At 40.3% G+C, this 17,721-nt stretch overlaps 1 protein-coding gene across 1 annotated transcript; it reads right to left on the bottom strand.

Moving 5' to 3' along the window:
- Positions 1 to 661: 661 nt before the first annotated feature.
- LOC142159921 (uncharacterized) lies at positions 662 to 17,028 on the bottom strand. Its single transcript, XM_075214803.1, has 4 exons — positions 16,980 to 17,028; positions 8,967 to 9,065; positions 8,705 to 8,816; positions 662 to 5,503 (listed from the first exon to the last, which is right to left on the bottom strand). Exons 2-4 carry the CDS (start codon positions 9,063 to 9,065, stop codon positions 4,335 to 4,337), a joined length of 1,380 nt encoding a protein of 459 aa, XP_075070904.1. The 5' UTR covers positions 16,980 to 17,028; the 3' UTR covers positions 662 to 4,334.
- Positions 17,029 to 17,721: the final 693 nt, after the last annotated feature.

Genomic DNA, 17,721 nt, shown 5'->3' with positions numbered 1-17,721 from the left:
CCCCACCCCTTAGATTGTACACTCCTTTGAGCAGGGTATTCTCTCCTCCTGTCTTCACCACTGTTAACTCTGCTCTCCAGCTACTTAGCCCTTCTCCTTGAGGACCCTCTTTCCCGCGTCCCCTCTCGCTCCCTCCTCTCCCCTTGGGGGTCTCCCTGTCATCCGTGCCTTCCCTCTTGGACTCCGTCGTTGGCGGACCTTCCCCTCTCCCCTCCTCCGCCCCTCTAGCTGTGCTTTGAGCTCACTGAGTTACTGTGATTATTGTTTACTGTACTGTGCTGTCTCACCTCAAATTGTAATTTCGTTTGCCCCTGTACGGCGCTATGGACACCTAGTGGCGCCCTATAAATAAAAATGAATAATAATAATAATGTTTGAAGTCGCATCCGGGTCCTCCTCATCGTATAGGACAGGATCATTTATGATAAGTAAGCTACCATTTTATGTAGATGTTTTACAGCTTTCAAACCCTGCATTTAGAAATACCTAAAATAATCATTACAATAGATTTTTAAATGTTGTCTTATACTGAACCTGATCCCACTACTCCCCTTTCTTAACCCAGTTTTATACAAAAAATAAAAAAATGGGAAACATTTTGTAGATACAAGTTTTTTTCAATTATTTATTCAATAAATACAAAGTTTAAAATAACACAAGAAGTTAACTGTTGGTAATTATAGGTTTTATTACCGTTTTTGTATAGACCATAACATTGGATGCCCATATGCACTGCACTGCTATTTAATCTACTTATCACTGCATACAGAATAAAAATAGATACAAAGTTAAATCAATTTATCCTAAATCCTATTCCATTAGCCACTGTGCAAACTACAGTACACAATATAGAGTCATAAAACAAAGGCCAGCAATGAACTTTAATTTAGAAAAAGAAACTATAGGAAATATTCTAATGTTTAAAGTGTTACATACAGTCATGGCTAAAAATATTGGCACCCATGCAGATTATTCTTCCAGAAAATTGTTAAACTTAAAAAATATTTTGATATCCAACATATACGTATATTGGTTTGCTGTGAAGTAAAGTACAAAAAGCAGAAAATGTACTAAGTCTTAGCGAATTCCACAATAAACAAGTAGTAAGAAATAAATAGCTTTTAACACCGGTCATTCTCCTTCACTTTGAAACTGAATTCACCTTTGAATAGCAGGTGCCTGCAATATAAAATCACTAATTGAATGAGCTTGAATAAAGAAAATGACTCGTTCTCCTGTTTTGTGTGACGGAGTACTGCAATGAGCGTGGAGAAAAGAAAGCCAGAGAATTGTCTGAGGAGCTCAGACTGCAGATTGTAGTAAAACATGGACAATCTCAAGGCTACAAATCGTTTGCTAGAGACCTTGATGATTCTCATTTCCAAAGTACACATTATCAGGCCGTTTAAGGCCAGAGTCACTGTAGCCAACCTCCTTGGATGTGGCCACCAGATAAACTTGACCAAAATTGTATGAATGGTGCAGAAAGCACCTGGAATCACTGTGAAACACAATCAGGCTGACATTCAAATACAATGTACAACAGTTTTAATTTGCACCATCCGTTGCCAACTCAATGAAAGGCTGCTTCACCCGGGTGCCTTGAACACGTGCACGGCATGATATACTCTGGAGATTATCAGGCCATTTTGGAGCACGTTGAAACCAGTGTTATAAAGCTCGGTTTCCATCAAAGGTCCTGGAATTTCCAGCAGGACAATGACCCCAAACACAGTTCAAACAGTACCCAGAAATGGTTCAAGACAAGACACTGGACTATTCTGAAGTGTCCGGCAATGACTCCAGGGGGTAAATGTATCAAGCTGAGAGTTTTCCGGTGGGTTTGAAAAGTGGAGATGTTGCCTATAACAACCAATCAGATTCTAGATGTCTTTTTGTAGAATGTACAGCTAAAATCTGATTGGTTTTTGAAAAAGCCGAAAAACATTCAGCTTGATACATTTACCCCCAGCTCTAAATACCATAGAACAACTCTGGAGAGATCTGAAAACAGCAACTGGGAGAAGACACCGTTCACATCTGGCAGAACTGGAGCAGTTTGCACAAGATTGGGCCAGACTGCCAGTAGGGGGGTGCAGGAGGCTCATCCATGGCTATAGGAAGCAGTTTATTAGTTAACAGTAATTTTTACAAAAGGCTGTACTACCAAATTTTAAGTCTAGGGTGTCCATAATTTTGTCAATGCCATTTCTTTTCATTTTCTGATTTAAAAGGATATACAGTATTAAAATCAGAATAAAAAAAACAAAGGTTCTGTAATATTAACAGATAAAGAACTGTGGAGACCAAGGACTGTTGTTAATTGCAACTTATGCTTAGAGGAAATGATGAGTTATTTGGAAACCGTGCAAGGATGCCAAAATTTTTGGCCACGATTGTATATTTCAACATCACATCAATGAAAGCACAATTGTCACTGACACATGTTGTGGACATTCTTTACAATACAACCAATAAATTCATGAATTATCTCAGTGATGTCACTGGTTCCTAGTGAATAGATAGGAAATATTCTCCTGGATGTTGTTTCAGCCACCACATGGCTGCATCCACTGTTTGTTAAGCCTTCTTATATTTAGCAATATTATTTTTTATTTATAAAGCACCAACATATTACTCAGCGCTGTACATTGAGGGGATACAAATAATATACAACATAAAACAGAAGGTAAAGATGATCCTGTCTAATTGAGGGCAAACAGTTTATCTATAAAGTAGCAGAATAACAATTGTGGATGTTGGTGAGGATACATCTCCATGGGGACAACCACTGCGCTCGCCCTTAGCTCCAGGATGTTGGAGGATACAGAAACTGAGCTAGTTCCAGGCTCTAAGCAGTTGGTAATCACAGAAACTGAGCTAGTTCCAGGCTCTAGGCAGTTGGTGACCATTTAGTACGTCACAGCTAATAAATCCCTCCCATGCCCTCCCATGTATAGTGAAATAGGGAATCCCCCCAGAAACCATCCATGCTTCCTGGATACTGGGAGTCTTAAGCAGTTAAATGTTTTATAAGAAGACAGAGACAGGCAGCCGTCAGTTTACTGAGCACCATGTAATCTAAACACCAATAACTTGTCTAATATGTAAATGAAAGGAACTGTGAACATGTCAATTGAACAAATGCCCTTAAGTTTGTGAATCAAGTCCAAGGACTGAGAATGGTTACTACTACTACCTAGAAAGGGGATAAGGAATCCATTCACTCAACCAGAGAATTGCTGGATCCACTGGAGGTAATTAACCAACTGAAAAAAAACACAACCCCACAGAGTATTTACTTCTAAACATATGTCTATTTATGTACCTAGCGCACACATAGGAACAGAGTAACATATTGCTTTTAGGAGCCAAGATGTAAATGTGTATGGTTGGAAATTCCTGCCTACTATTTTAATACCACCCTCTTGATCAATGTACACTTTAGGACCATATTTATTACATGTTACAATTGTGTGTTTCTATTTGATGTGTGTTTATTTTCTTAGAAATGTTTTTTTTTAATAATTGTGCCTGGGAGGCACAATAATAGTTACATTTAAAAATATAGGTACGGGCCCGACCTCTGCCACCTCTAAGCATGTGTGACATTCAAGTCTTATTACAAGAGGGAAAAAAAGAACTGCAGCCATCCGTTAACCTGGAGAGGTCATCGTAAAGACGCACTGTGCACACTTTGAACCTCATTTAAACATTTCACATTGAAGTTTCACATGCTGGCACAATACAAGCCTGGATCCATAAGGAGCAAGGGTTTGCGTCCCTACAGATGCATCTACAACCACCAAGCCCCACATGTACTTGTATAATTGGGTACATTTGTACAAAACAAGACACGTAGCATCACAAAATTACATATGCTCTGTGTTGGCACAATTTTGTAGCTTCAAAAATAGCCTCAGTGAGATAGTAAGAGATTACAGATTACAAATAATGTAACAGTGTCCCAGATACGCATTATACCTCTAGTCCATTACCGTGATTATTTATCACTAATGACTGTATGTAACAATAATGTGGTCTGTTATTACTGTAGACAGTGATCTAATAAAATAAATAAACTTCATTAAGTTCCACACCTGAGCGATCTGTTCCATGACACACATTTCAACTACGTCTGTGGATGGTAAGTAAATTATAACATTATAAAATACTGCGTGACTGGAGCTTAGAATTGTCTTCCACAGCACAAATATATTAATATACCTTTACATTATGTGACTGCATTTGTGCCTGTTTTCATAATTTACATTAAAAATATACAACAGCGTTAACTAAATTTAGATTGCTGCAACTATTTCATGTCCATCAACTCACTGAAATAGCTTTTCTCTTGTATGCATTCTCTGATGTATAACAAGTTTAGATTTGTGTGCAAAACATTTCTCACACTCAGAACATGAAAATGGTTTCTCACCAGTGTGAATTCTCTGATGTGCAATAAGACCTGATTTATATGTAAAACATTTATCACATTCAGAACATTGAAATTGTTTCTCACATATGTGAATTCTCTGATGTGCAACAAGAACTGATTTATGTGTAAACCATTTCCCACACTCAGAACATGGAAATGGTTTCTCAGATCTGTGAGTTCTCCGATGGGCAACAATAGCTGTTTTCCGTCTAAAACATTTTCCACACTCAGAACATGAAAATGGTTTCTCACCTGTGTGAATTCTCTGATGTTCAACAAGAGATGATTTATGTGTAAACCATTTCCCACACTCAGAACATGAAAATGGTTTCTCACCTGTGTGACTTCTCTGATGTTCAACAAGAGCTGATTTATGTGTAAACCATTTCCCACATTCAGAACATAGAAATGGTTTCTCACCTGTGTGAATTCTCTGATGTGAAACAAGACCTGATTTATGTGCAAAACATTTCCCACATTCAGAACATAGAAATTGTTTCTCACCTGTGTGAATTCTTTGATGTGTACCAAGTGCTGATTTCTGTGTAAAACATCTCCCACATTCAGAACAGGGAAATGGTTTCTCACCTGTGTGAGTTCTCTGATGTTCAGCAAGAGCTGATTTATGTGTAAACCATTTCCCACACTCAGAACATGGAAATAGTTTCTCACCTGTGTGAATTCTCCGATGTTTAACAAGTGATGATTTCCGTTTAAAACATTTTCCACACTCAGAACATGGAAATGGTTCCTCACCTGTGTCAATTCTCTGATATCTAGTACAGATTGACAGATGAATAAAACATTTACCACATTCAGAACAAGGAAAGATTTGATCATCTATACGAGCAGTACTATGTTTAGTAATATCTGATTTGTCAGGAGAACATTCCTGATGATTAGAGGTATCAGATAATATATCTGTACTGTGCACTACTGGCTGTATATTTAGGTCAATGTGGTTTTCTCCTGAATAATCTAGCGTGATCTTATTATCTTGTGTTTTGAAATCTGGAGACAAAATGAGACATCCCTCCGAGGCATCCCTGCTTTTGTGTCCATCTGCTGGAAATAATGAATAGAATAGGAAAACTTTTCTTTAATACATGTCATGCTATTACAGAGTTCTAGCTATTCAGTTTCAAGCTCAATTTGCAAACTACGAACACTTTATTAGAATTATAAATGTGCAAATATGGCTCTTTTGTTAAACAGATAAAACATTACCTTAAAATACACCACAGCCGCATTATCAAGCACATTGCATTTAAACAGACACAGTGACTGCAGATGCAGACTCTGGGAGTAACATTCCCCAAGCTCATATTACTCAGCCTGCATCATAGGACAGGGAACCTCATTAGCCAGTGACATTGTTCAACCACAATGATCCAGACATTGTGCTCACAGGCAAACACTGGAGCCTAGTAAGCAGGGTATATATTGGTTAGATTAGCTGCGTGTACTATCTATGCTATTCAAAGTTCTCCAGGTGGACACACAGGGAGCAAAACAAAACAATGAAGCAGCCTCTATATGACCCTTAGTTCAAACTCAGGTAGAATAACCCCGCAGCCAGAGTCAAGCTACTAATTTAGGCTCAAGCTTCGTTGTAATGACAGTAAAGGACAGACGGACAGGAGCAGAAAGCGGTAGAAAGCATAAGGGCAGAGCAGGAAACACAGACAGAAGATGAAGAACAACAGTACAGATCATCCAAACATAGAGATTTGAGAGGTGCTACCGTGCAAAAAATGGTGTGTGGTTATATTTCTGAGTGTGTGAGAAGTTTATGTGAAGTGAGTGTTGTGATGGGATGAGTGTGATCTTTGGGTGAGGGGAAACCCCTGCTGCTTTGCTTTAGTATAGTAGTGTTACTATATACATATTGAGAAACATTCAGATATTATTACACAAGAAAGATATTAGGTAATTTTGCATGTGATAGTGTACAGGGAGCATTATAAGCAATGTCACATGATAGTTCATATGGAGCATCATGGGTAATGTCACACAGGGTCTCATCCCATTGATCAGTGATTAAATCACTTTGATGACATCCATTGTACTGATATATGAGCACAACAGAGAGTGTTGGGAGGTTACTGGTCAGATCTTATAGCCGGTAGCACAATGACATAATGGGAGGAGGAGAACAGGAGTCTAATAGGGGCTGATGGCACCTGACTCCCCCACCGGACACATATATTTTTCACATTAGTGTGTACTGGGGGTGTAGAATAAGAGATTGTTGTGACTGAACAAGGAGAATATGCGACTCATTTCTGTAATAAGTGTTTATTACTCACCTGTGCTGGTATCTGTAGGGATTTCCTCCTCCTTACACTGCTGATCACCCCTCACATACGTCTCTTCTCCTCCCTCTGTGTCTTCTACCTTAATATTAGTCAGATCTTCACCCTAATTAATCCATACAATAATAAAATAACACTAATTTTACTAAACAGCAGCATATCCGTGTATAACACACACAAGTTCTCTACAGATCATATAGTGAAAAGTCAGTTTGGTTTATGGCGAGACCTTAAATTCCATCTACCTGATTTTCCGCTATAAAATCCAGTGAACAAAGAGGACGGGGACATCTCTCTGAGGTATTTAGGTTATTGGATCCATCTGTAGGAGACACACAGTGACTGAGTATATTGATTATATAACCTAACCAACCAATAGCCTGACATGGAAAGCAGGAATTACTCTCTATGCTGGAAAACAATATATTAAGATCCATCTGGAAAATGCAATGAAGTCATGGAAGAGCTCTCACTTTAATCACAGGTGATTCTGTGAGGATACGGTTTGAGAAGATTGGCCTCAGTATGAGTAGGAAATTTACAGTATAAAGTTGGGAGAGGTCACATGATATCTGTGTGTCCAAGTATTTCACTGACTGCCTGGACCAAATAAAGCAAAAAGAGGAGGACACAGAGGAAACCTGAGAATCTGAACGATACTTCAAATCTTGGACTTTGGGTTTAAATGTAATTGAGATTTTGAAAAGCATACAGTTCTTGTATGAGGCTGGGGATAGAGATGTCTGGCACAAAAACAAAGAAAAGAAAAGAAGGTCATCTATAAAAGCTACAAATTCATGGTGAACAGGGACTAATGTGATCCCTGTGATGTTTGGGTTGTCTCCTGCAATAAGCTATTCCAATAGGAGAATGGACGTCTGTGTAATTGCATTTACATAGCAGTAGATACTTCACCCACTAGGTTCTTAGACTGGAGCTCTTCATTGCATCATAATCTGGTGGAAACAGCTGAAGGTTATAAAGGGAGTTAACGATGCTGAATAAGAAGAGTACAAGTCTTCCAGGTCCATAGATTTAGGAAGCCCTCACACACTAATATTGATCTGTCAGTGCCTGTTTCTAAGTTGTCAAAATGTGGGTGAGTAGTGTGGATGTAAGTTATCTGTACCTCTACTGCTTTATGATAAGAGGAGATATCATCTTCTAAAGTCCCATCTGTCCCCTTAACCCCACGAATCATGTTCATCAGCTCATGGTGATCCCTTCAAAGTGCAGAAATTTCTACTTTGTGAGCACCCTTTAAAGGAAACGTTACATTTTACTTTGTAGGAAGTGAGCAAAAATAAGTCCAGGGGGTAAATGTATCTGAGAGTTTCCGACAGGTTAGAAAAGTGGAGATGTTGCCAACAATAACCAATCAGATTCTAGCTATCATTTTGTAGAATGTACTAAATAAATCTTAACTAGAATCTGATTGGTTGCTATAGGCAACATCTCTCCTTTTCAAACCCATCGGTAACTCTCAGCTTTATACATTTACCCCTGGATATCCTTATCTTAGGAATCCTCAATAGACGATGTTAAGAGGGCATTTGAAGCCGAGGAGTGTGTGGGTTTCTCTGGTTCCAGCTAGGTCTGTTGGTGAGAAACCTCCAATATCCTCTTGAGCAGGATTGTTTTTTGGGCAGTATGTTATTTCCCCTATTAGATTCGCCCATGATCTGAAAAAATAATTTTTAATACCCTGTAGTGTCAGGATAGGTGAATTAACTCAATCAACCTGTGAGCTCACAGCTTTGTGTAAAATCACAACTCATAATGTGAATAATTTTACATGTAATAACATAGATACATATAGTGCTAGTATACAGCTTGTCTCAAATAAAATGAAGAGAATGTAGTCATTACGGAGTACCACATATACAATAGTTGTAGGGACTAAACAAGGAGAATATGTGACTCTTTTCTGTAATAAGTGTTTATTACTCACCTGTGCTGATATCTGTAGGGATTTCCTCCTCCTTACACTGCTGATCACCCCTCACATACATCTCTTCTTCTCCCTCTATATTTTCTACCTTAATCTCAGTCAGATTTTCATGCTAATAGACCAACAAAATGATAAAATAACACAATGTCTGCATTCAATAATTCAGGAGAATTAATCAGTGTATAAGACACACACGGTGTCTCTAAAGATCATACAGTGCTTTGGTATACTGAAATTCGGTGAGACCATAAATTCCATCTACCTGATACTCCTGTGGGATCCTGTGATTTTCCTCTGTACAATCCAGTGAATAATGAGGACAGGGACATCTCTGTGGGGTTATAGGTGTTGCTGGATCCATCTGTAGGAGACACACAGTGACTGCATACAATGTTTATATATGATTATCAGATGATGTATGTATCTAGGTGACCCTCAAAACAGCTCTCTCCTTTACAATGAAACAAAGTCTCTTGTGATAGAAGTCTGGTGATTCTCCATCATCACGTCCTTGTACAGACCATTGTGTCCTTCTAAATACTCCCACTCCTCCATGGAGAAATAGACAGTGACATCCTCACACCTTATAGGACCCTGACACACACACAATGATACAGTCATCACCCAGACACATCCCCTGGTGTTACTATATAATGTCCCATTCCCAGCAGTCACCTCTCCAGTCAGCAGCTGAATGATCTTGTTGGTGAGTTCTAGAATCCTCTGGTCATTGTCTCTCTCATGTATCAGTGAGTGAGGTGGAGGCACCGTGATGGGGCTCTGGGTCCTGGTCAATCCTCCTGACACACAAGGATGGCTTCTTGGTGTCTTAAGCTCACTAGATATATTTTTCACTACTGTTTAACCCAGTGTATTAATTTAAATATTTATTTGTCCTGCTTTCCCTATTATCTGCAGCATCGAACTGTAAGTAAAACAGGACAAACATAAAACAGGGACATACAGGATAGTCAAAATAAATGTATACATGAAAACAAAGGATAAGGAGGGTACTCCCGACCATGGCCTTATCTGTGAGGAGTTTGTATGTTCGTCCCGTGTTTGCGTGGATTTTCTCCGTTTTCCTCTCACACTCCAAAAGCATACTAATAGGTTAATTGGCTGCTATCAAATTGACCCTAGTCTGTGTGTGTTTGTGGGAATTTAGACTGTAAGCCCCAATGGGGCAGAGACTGATGTGAGTGTGTTCTCTGTACAGCGCTGCGGAATTAGTGGTGCTATATCATCATCACCATTTATTTATATATAGTAAATGGTAATAAATAAATGGTAATAATAATAATAATACTGCTCAAGAGTGCGCTTACAGTATAATTGGAAGAGGCCACATCTCCAGCCAGTCCCTGTTTTAGTAACACAGATAGGAATGGTGTCGCTACATTCCCAGAATCCCTCACCTCTCCGGTTAGGTCCATGTTTATTAAAAGAGATAAGATTGATGTGACTGTAATATTTACAGTATCCCTCAATCTCTTATCTGATGTCTGTTTTATTTTATTTTTAGATTAAAAGCTTATGACTGTGCTTATTTGCACCATGTGAATTTGAATAGGCAGATTCCTACTTCCTATAACAGAGCATTCAGATTATGGGTCAGGTTGTCATATGTTAAACCCCTGGATAATTACTATTATTTTTATCCTTGGAAGCACTATTCCTAAGAACTCCAGTTATTGATTTAAAATTGCAAACACTATATTAGGAGGCACAGAAGTAATACTCTACTATGATTAATACAGTCAACAACATACGGAAATAGATTATATTAAATAGATCAAGTAATAGGACTATGATTAGGATTAGCTGGCCTTAGCACCCGCTCATTTACATAGGTTCTGGTATCAGCAGTAGAATAGAGAGAATAACAAATATATCAGCCATTAGTAAACTAGTAACGTACAATGGCTGATATTAATAAACTGGAAGATCTATTATATGCTTAATAGTGGAGTTAATACATAATTGTGGTATGATATTTATTTATTGGGTATATCTGCATATGGTTCATATAATGTGTGTATCATTTGTTGTTACCCAATCCATAATATGTGCAGATTGATGCAGTTAATTAGCTCTGTATTGCTACCATTAATTATTTGCCAAGTATGCAAGTAGGGCCACATCACAACATCCAGCCAATCAGGTGAACATTTGGCAAGTGGGAGACTATTTAAACCATCACAGATCTCAACATCCAATTCCATACCCTTGAGAAAGTCCTATACGGACGAAACGCGTTGGAGACACACCCTATGATCTTATTCGCTTATCAAGACAACCGGAAGTGACTTTTGTGCTTCAGTGTGGAACGCACGTGGTTCCACTTCCTTGGAGGCTGACACCACTCACGCGGAGTCTACACAGGTATCGCTGGGTATCCAGACACTTGGTCTTACAGCAAGTATGATTCATTTACACTGTCTATTACTGGACACTTTGATACTTATTCAGACGGAGGACGGGAGGGTGAAACCGATCCCAGCATCAATTTTAATAAGCACGCAGGACTATTCAGCTACCATTTAACTGTTGATGACTTATCTAATCAAACACTTGGACGTTTGATAATTTGTACATTATTATTATCCTCCTTTATTTGTTAGGCACCACAAAAGTTCTGCAGCTCCGTACACAGTACAAACAGTAGACTATACAGGGTGAAACATTACGAACAATAAACAAAAAACACCAAAACTTCAGAAGCTCCAGGCAGGCTGATGCAGTAAAGACGGAGCAGAAGAACAGGTATGGAGACAGGAGGGAAGAGGGCCCTGCTCATACGAGCTTATATCCTAAGGGAGGGTGAACAAAACTCAGGCACAAAGGGAGCCAGTTGAAGTAAGTGGGGACCTTTATTAGATCATTTGATCTGACGTTCCCAATTGGACATCTCTATTTCTGGCTACTTTTGGTACTTTCATTCCAGCACTTGGCCATAACAGAGCAATCATGTTTTAACCATTTTTGTTTGTCCTATTGAAAGATTTATGGATTTCATCAATATTATATGTACTGTATGAGGCACTCAGATGTGCAACTGGTTTATTCGTGGTATAATTGATTAGAAGTGCATCGGCTACACAATTGTTTTTATTACTGTATTTATTATATTGTACATTTTATGCCAGCGACATCGGTTTATTAATAAATAGGTTCTATCACTTAGGTCTCATTCATTAGAAGTCAGAACGTATTAGTAATTGTATGTACAATTGTTGGCAGACAGGCAGGATATTACTTCATATTATATTTATATTTTAGTCAATGAGCGCATAACAACGATTCACCATTAGATTCCTACTTCCTGCAGGACTGACAGTTCTCAGTCTGAGTTATTTCTCACAAGAAAAAAATTAAAAAGTTCTAAAAATACTTCTAAGAAGTATTTATAGTTAAACCACAGCTGATAATTCAGCTGCAGTTTGAATGAATTGTTAATATAATATTACTTTACTATATTTTTTACAAATAGTAAAAGCATATTTATTTAACAATGCCACCAATTTAAACCCCTATCTGTCTTGAAAAGAACTATATAAAAATACCCCACAGATACGGTTATGAATTATTATACATATTATGTCCTGTTCCAAGCAGGCAGCGGTGTTGTGGAAGCCTCTCCACTGCGTAATTCCTCCTCAGATGTACTGGGAAGATCACTAGGGAGGGGCATTGACAACACTGCTGCAGAAGCAATGTATGAGTGACTGGTGTAGGGTTATTAGAGGCTTCAAGGGACCCAGAGTAACAGGAGAACAGCACAGCAGAGTTAAGCTAGATATAGGTTTAAGGACCCCTAAGGCCCAAAATGAAAACTTCTAGATATGTAACATGAAGGTAAACTACAATGCTCAGTGTTACCACAATTCTGTTACATAATACAACAAATAGAACAGCTGCACTCACTCTAGCCCTAGGTACCAACACAAAGCTTCTTTATTCAAACAGAGCACAAGTTGACAAGGAGAATAGAGGGCACATGGGTGGGAGGGAGAGTACTCAGGAGAGCACCAGGGGTAAAGACGTGTTGATAAGAGACTAGAGGGCACAGGGAAGGGAGGTGAGAGTACACAGGAGAGCACAAGTGGTAAAGACATGGGGAGAGGAGAATTGAGGACACAGGAGTGGGAAGGAGAGTACACAGGGGAGCACAAGGGGTAAAGACATGGGGAGAGGAGAATTGAGGACACAGGGGTGGGAAGGAGAGTACACAGGGGAGCACAAGGGGTAAAGACATAGGGAGTGGAGCACAGGGAGTGCATCACACAATGAGAAAAGGGATAATCAATACAGATTTTCATATGTCTTGGACAATCTGTGACTCCACAGCTGTAGTGGCACCAAAAGTTCCAGCGTATCTTGTCACGCTAGTAGCCACAGTTAGGTAGGGTGAGACATTTACATGAGGATAATCATTTATACTCTGAACATCTGGCATTCTCTGAGAGTCTATATTGTTTAGTAAAACAAAAACCACCGACAGGCCCGTTGTTAGATGAACATGATCAGTTTGGGATCTTCACACAAATGTATCCCCAGCTCCTTCCACGTTCCATAATTTAATTTTTTTTTTTGTAACTATTATCTGTACTCATTTCTATGACCACTCAGCAAGCAAATATTTGTTTGCAGCAGCTGCTATAATAACAAGATAACAGAGTCTGCTCATCAGTATTATAATAACAGGACACAAAGGCATGCTCTACCTGTATTATAACAATAGGACACCCCATACGCACCCTGGCTCTCTTCCTCCAATTCCTCTTCTGCTCCATCCCATGGGGGGGCCTCCCCACTCCACCAGACCTGGCCACCGTGCAGGTGGCGGTACGGGCATCCTTCTCACTCTCATCTCCAGCTTTAATGTCATTCCACTGAGCCTCTCTGTCTATATCTTACTTTGGGGTCTACTCTATCAGTCTCTTCTATCCCATCCATCTCTGTGTCTCTGTCATCTATCGCCCCCCAGTCACTTCCGCCTAATGTATTGATAACTTTGAAACCTGGCTTCCCCACATCCTCTCCTAAGACATCCCATTCATCGACCTGGTAGACTTCAACAATCCTATTGAGAGGCCCTGTGACCCTGCCACCATCAAATTTCTCTTCCCTCCTTGCCCACCCACTGTCTCAGTCACTAACGCGATTTTGTCTTCCTCCACCTCTGATTTCTCCAACTCTTCCCTCCCCCATTCTGATCGCCATCTCTTCGCCTCCTGATCCTCACCTGTCATTCAAATCCTTCTTCACTAAACATAATCTATATTTCCTTGACTCTAAACTACTGTCTTCTCCTTGCACCCCCCCCCAACAGTTCTCCCCCTTCCTCTCCAGCAGCCCACCATGTGCTCCTTCCTCCCCACCATTAACAAAGAAGTTCAAACTCTTCTTCTATCCTATCCCCCTTCAAATTGATCCCCTGGATCCCATCGCTTGCCTCCACCTGGGCCACCTCTTGTACTACTCTGCACACTGTAAGGGAAGGTCTGAAATCTAAACAATATATATATTTTCTTTTCTCGTCTAGTTATTTGTTCATAAGCATTTGAACATGCAAAAAAAAACCACACATTTTGGCATTTGGGAGCATACAAAAAATTCTCTCAGTCTACGATTGAGATAAAAAAAAATATTTTGTTCAGCATGTAACAGGCTTTCATTTGATGTTTGAGGAAGTTAACATTTCATGGTCGCTGACTCAAAAATGTAAACACCACCTTCCAAAACAAAACCTGATAAATTCCTTGGTTAATCATATATTATTATTATCGTTTATGTATACAACGCTATCAAATTAAGCAGCGCTATAAAGAGAACATTTTAATATTCGCATCAATCTGTGCCCCATTGGAGCCTACAGTGTAAATTTCCTAAACACACACCTACCAGTATGTTTTTGGAGTGTCAGAGGAAACTAGAACACCCATGAAATATCTGACTGGTTGCTACGGACAACATCAATACATCATCTTTTCCCAAGTTTTGATACCAACAATAGGTGACATCACTGAGGGACAAGTATATTATACCCACATGATCCCAGAGTCTCCTGCACTTGTATTATACCAACATGATCCCAGAGTCTCCTCCACCTGTATTATACCAACATGACCCCAGAGTCTCCTCCACCTGTATTATACCAACATGATCCCAGAGTGTCCTCCACCTGTATTATACCGACATGACGCCAGAGTCTCCTCCACCTGTATTATACCGACATGATCCCAGAGTCTCCTCCACCTGTATTATACCGACATGACGCCAGAGTCTCCTTCACCTGTATTATACCAACATGACACCAGTCTCCTCCACCTGTATTATACCGACATGACGCCAGAGTCTCCTCTACCTGTATTATACCGACATGACGCCAGAGTCTCCTCCACCTGTATTATACCGACATGATCCCAGTCTCCTCCACCTGTATTATACCAACATGATCCCAGAGTCTCCTCCACCTGTATTATACCAACATGATCCCAGAGTCTCCTCCACCTGTATTATACCAACATGATCCCAGTCTCCTCCACCTGTATTATACCAACATGACCCCAGAGTCTCCTCCACCTGTATTATACCAACATGATCCCAGAGTCTCCTCCACCTGTATTATACCCACATGATCCCAGAGTCTCCTGCACTTGTATTATACCCACATGATCCCAGAGTCTCCTGCACTTGTATTATACCAACATGATCCCAGAGTCTCCTCCACCTGTATTATACCAACATGACCCCAGAGTCTCCTCCACCTGTATTATACCGACATGATCCCAGAGTGTCCTCCACCTGTATTATACCGACATGACGCCAGAGTCTCCTCCACCTGTATTATACCGACATGGCGCCAGAGTCTCCTTCACCTGTATTATACCGACATGACGCCAGAGTCTCCTCCACCTGTATTATACCGACATGACGCCAGAGTCTCCTCCACCTGTATTATACCGACATGACGCCAGAGTCTCCTCCACCTGTATTATACCAACATGATCCCAGTCTCCTCCACCTGTATTATACCAACATGATCCCAGAGTCTCCTCCACCTGTATTATACCAACATGATCCCAGAGTCTCCTCCACCTGTATTATACCAACATGATCCCAGTCTCCTCCACCTGTATTATACCAACATGACCCCAGAGTCTCCTCCACCTGTATTATACCAACATGATCCCAGAGTCTCCTCCACCTGTATTATACCAACATGATCCCAGTCTCCTCCACCTGTATTATACCAACATGATCCCAGAGTCTCCTCCACCTGTATTATACCAACATGATCCCAGAGTCTCCTCCACCTGTATTATACCAACATGATCCCAAAGTCTGCTCCACCTGTATTATACCAACATGATCCCAGAGTCTGCTCCACCTGTATTATACCCACATGATCCCAGAGCCTCCTCCACCTGTATTATACCAACATGATCCCAGAGTCTCCTCCACCTGTATTATACCAACATGATCCCAGAGTCTCCTCCACCTGTATTATACCGACATGATCCCAGAGTCTCCTCCACCTGTATTATACCAACATGATCCAGGAGTCTCCTCCACCTGTATTATACCGACATGATCCCAGAGTCTCCTCCACCTGTATTATACCGACATGATCCCAGAGTCTCCTCCACCTGTATTATACCGACATGATCCCAGAGCCTCCTCCACCTGTATTATACCGACATGATCCCAGAGCCTCCTCCACCTGTATTATACCGACATGATCCCAGAGCCTCCTCCACCTGTATTATACCGACATGATCCCAGAGTCTCCTCCACCTGTATTATACCAACATGATCCCAGAGTCTCCTCCACCTGTATTATACCAACATGATCCCAGAGTCTCCTCCACCTGTATTATACCAACATGATCCCAGAGTCTCCTCCACCTGTATTATACCAACATGATCCCAGAGTCTCCTCCACCTGTATTATACCAACATGATCCCAGAGTCTCCTCCACCTGTATTATACCAACATGATCCCAGAGTCTCCTCCACCTGTATTATACCAACATGATCCCAGAGTCTGCCCCATTAGTATTATAACAGAAGGACATCAGAGTCTCCTCCACCTGCATTATACCAACATGATCCCAGAGTCTGCCCCATTAGTATTATAACAGAAGGACATCAGAGTCAGCCCCACCTGTATAATAATAACCCAACACTGGGATCTGCTCACCATGCAGTAAAGTGACACCAGAGTCAGCTCCCCGTGTATAATATTAATAAATAATAATATTATTACCTACTGCCAAACACAACAATGTCTTCCTCTGCTTCCTCCTACTGTACGGTCACCCGGAAGTCGCTATACACCAGAACTTACTTCCGGTCTTTGGAAGACAGAGGGCTGGGAGCAGGTGGACCGCAGAGACCGGAAGTCGGGTGTGTAACACATCAGAGGAGGCAGTGAGTGTAGAGAACAGAGGGAGGGGGGATTTAGGGTTAGATAGGTAGATACATAGACACATAGACATAGAGTCAGACATGACATCATTTCTTTATATTCCCTGAGGACTGCAGTGTTTTATTTGCATCTATGGACTATGTTATAATTTATAGAGACATCCAGCGAGATGCAGAAATTCTATGTCATAAGCCTGTTACAGTCATAATAGACTAAATATATATGTGTGTAATTAATCCATGTACATTACTGGTCAGTGTTTGTCTGCACCATGACACCTCCATATATCCTCATAATGCTCATCTCACAGCCTCGGTATTCTCACTGCACAGCCTTCTTCATACCTTCATAATGCACCTCATAGCCTTAGTATTCGCTAAATAATTCCAGCCTTGTATTCCCTATCTCATTATACCCACAGTCAGAGCTTCATAGAGCCCACCTTATTATAATGTATTATATTATTATATTATATATTATTATTATTATAATTTTTTAAAAAAACATCAACCCTTGAACAACTGCAGCTACTTATTCAAAATGATAAAAATGCTATCTGTGCCCACTTTGCCACCTGATT

Source organism: Mixophyes fleayi, chromosome 6, assembly GCF_038048845.1.
Source record: "Mixophyes fleayi isolate aMixFle1 chromosome 6, aMixFle1.hap1, whole genome shotgun sequence".
NCBI classification, from domain to species: domain Eukaryota; kingdom Metazoa; phylum Chordata; class Amphibia; order Anura; family Limnodynastidae; genus Mixophyes; species Mixophyes fleayi.
This window is presented reverse-complemented; position numbering and strand designations above follow the sequence as displayed.

What these genes read in the sequence shown, in the direction of transcription:
- LOC142159921 (XM_075214803.1), bottom strand. Translation starts at nt 9,065, where the DNA reads ATGGATCCAGCAACACCTATAACCCCACAGAGATGTCCCTGTCCTCAT. An exon ending in GGATCCCACAGGAGTATCAG is followed by an intron (nt 8,817 to 8,966) that starts GTAGATGGAATT and finishes TTGGTCTATTAG; the next exon opens with CATGAAAATCTGACTGAGAT. An exon ending in CCCTACAGATATCAGCACAG is followed by an intron (nt 5,504 to 8,704) that starts GTGAGTAATAAA and finishes CATTATTTCCAG; the next exon opens with CAGATGGACACAAAAGCAGG.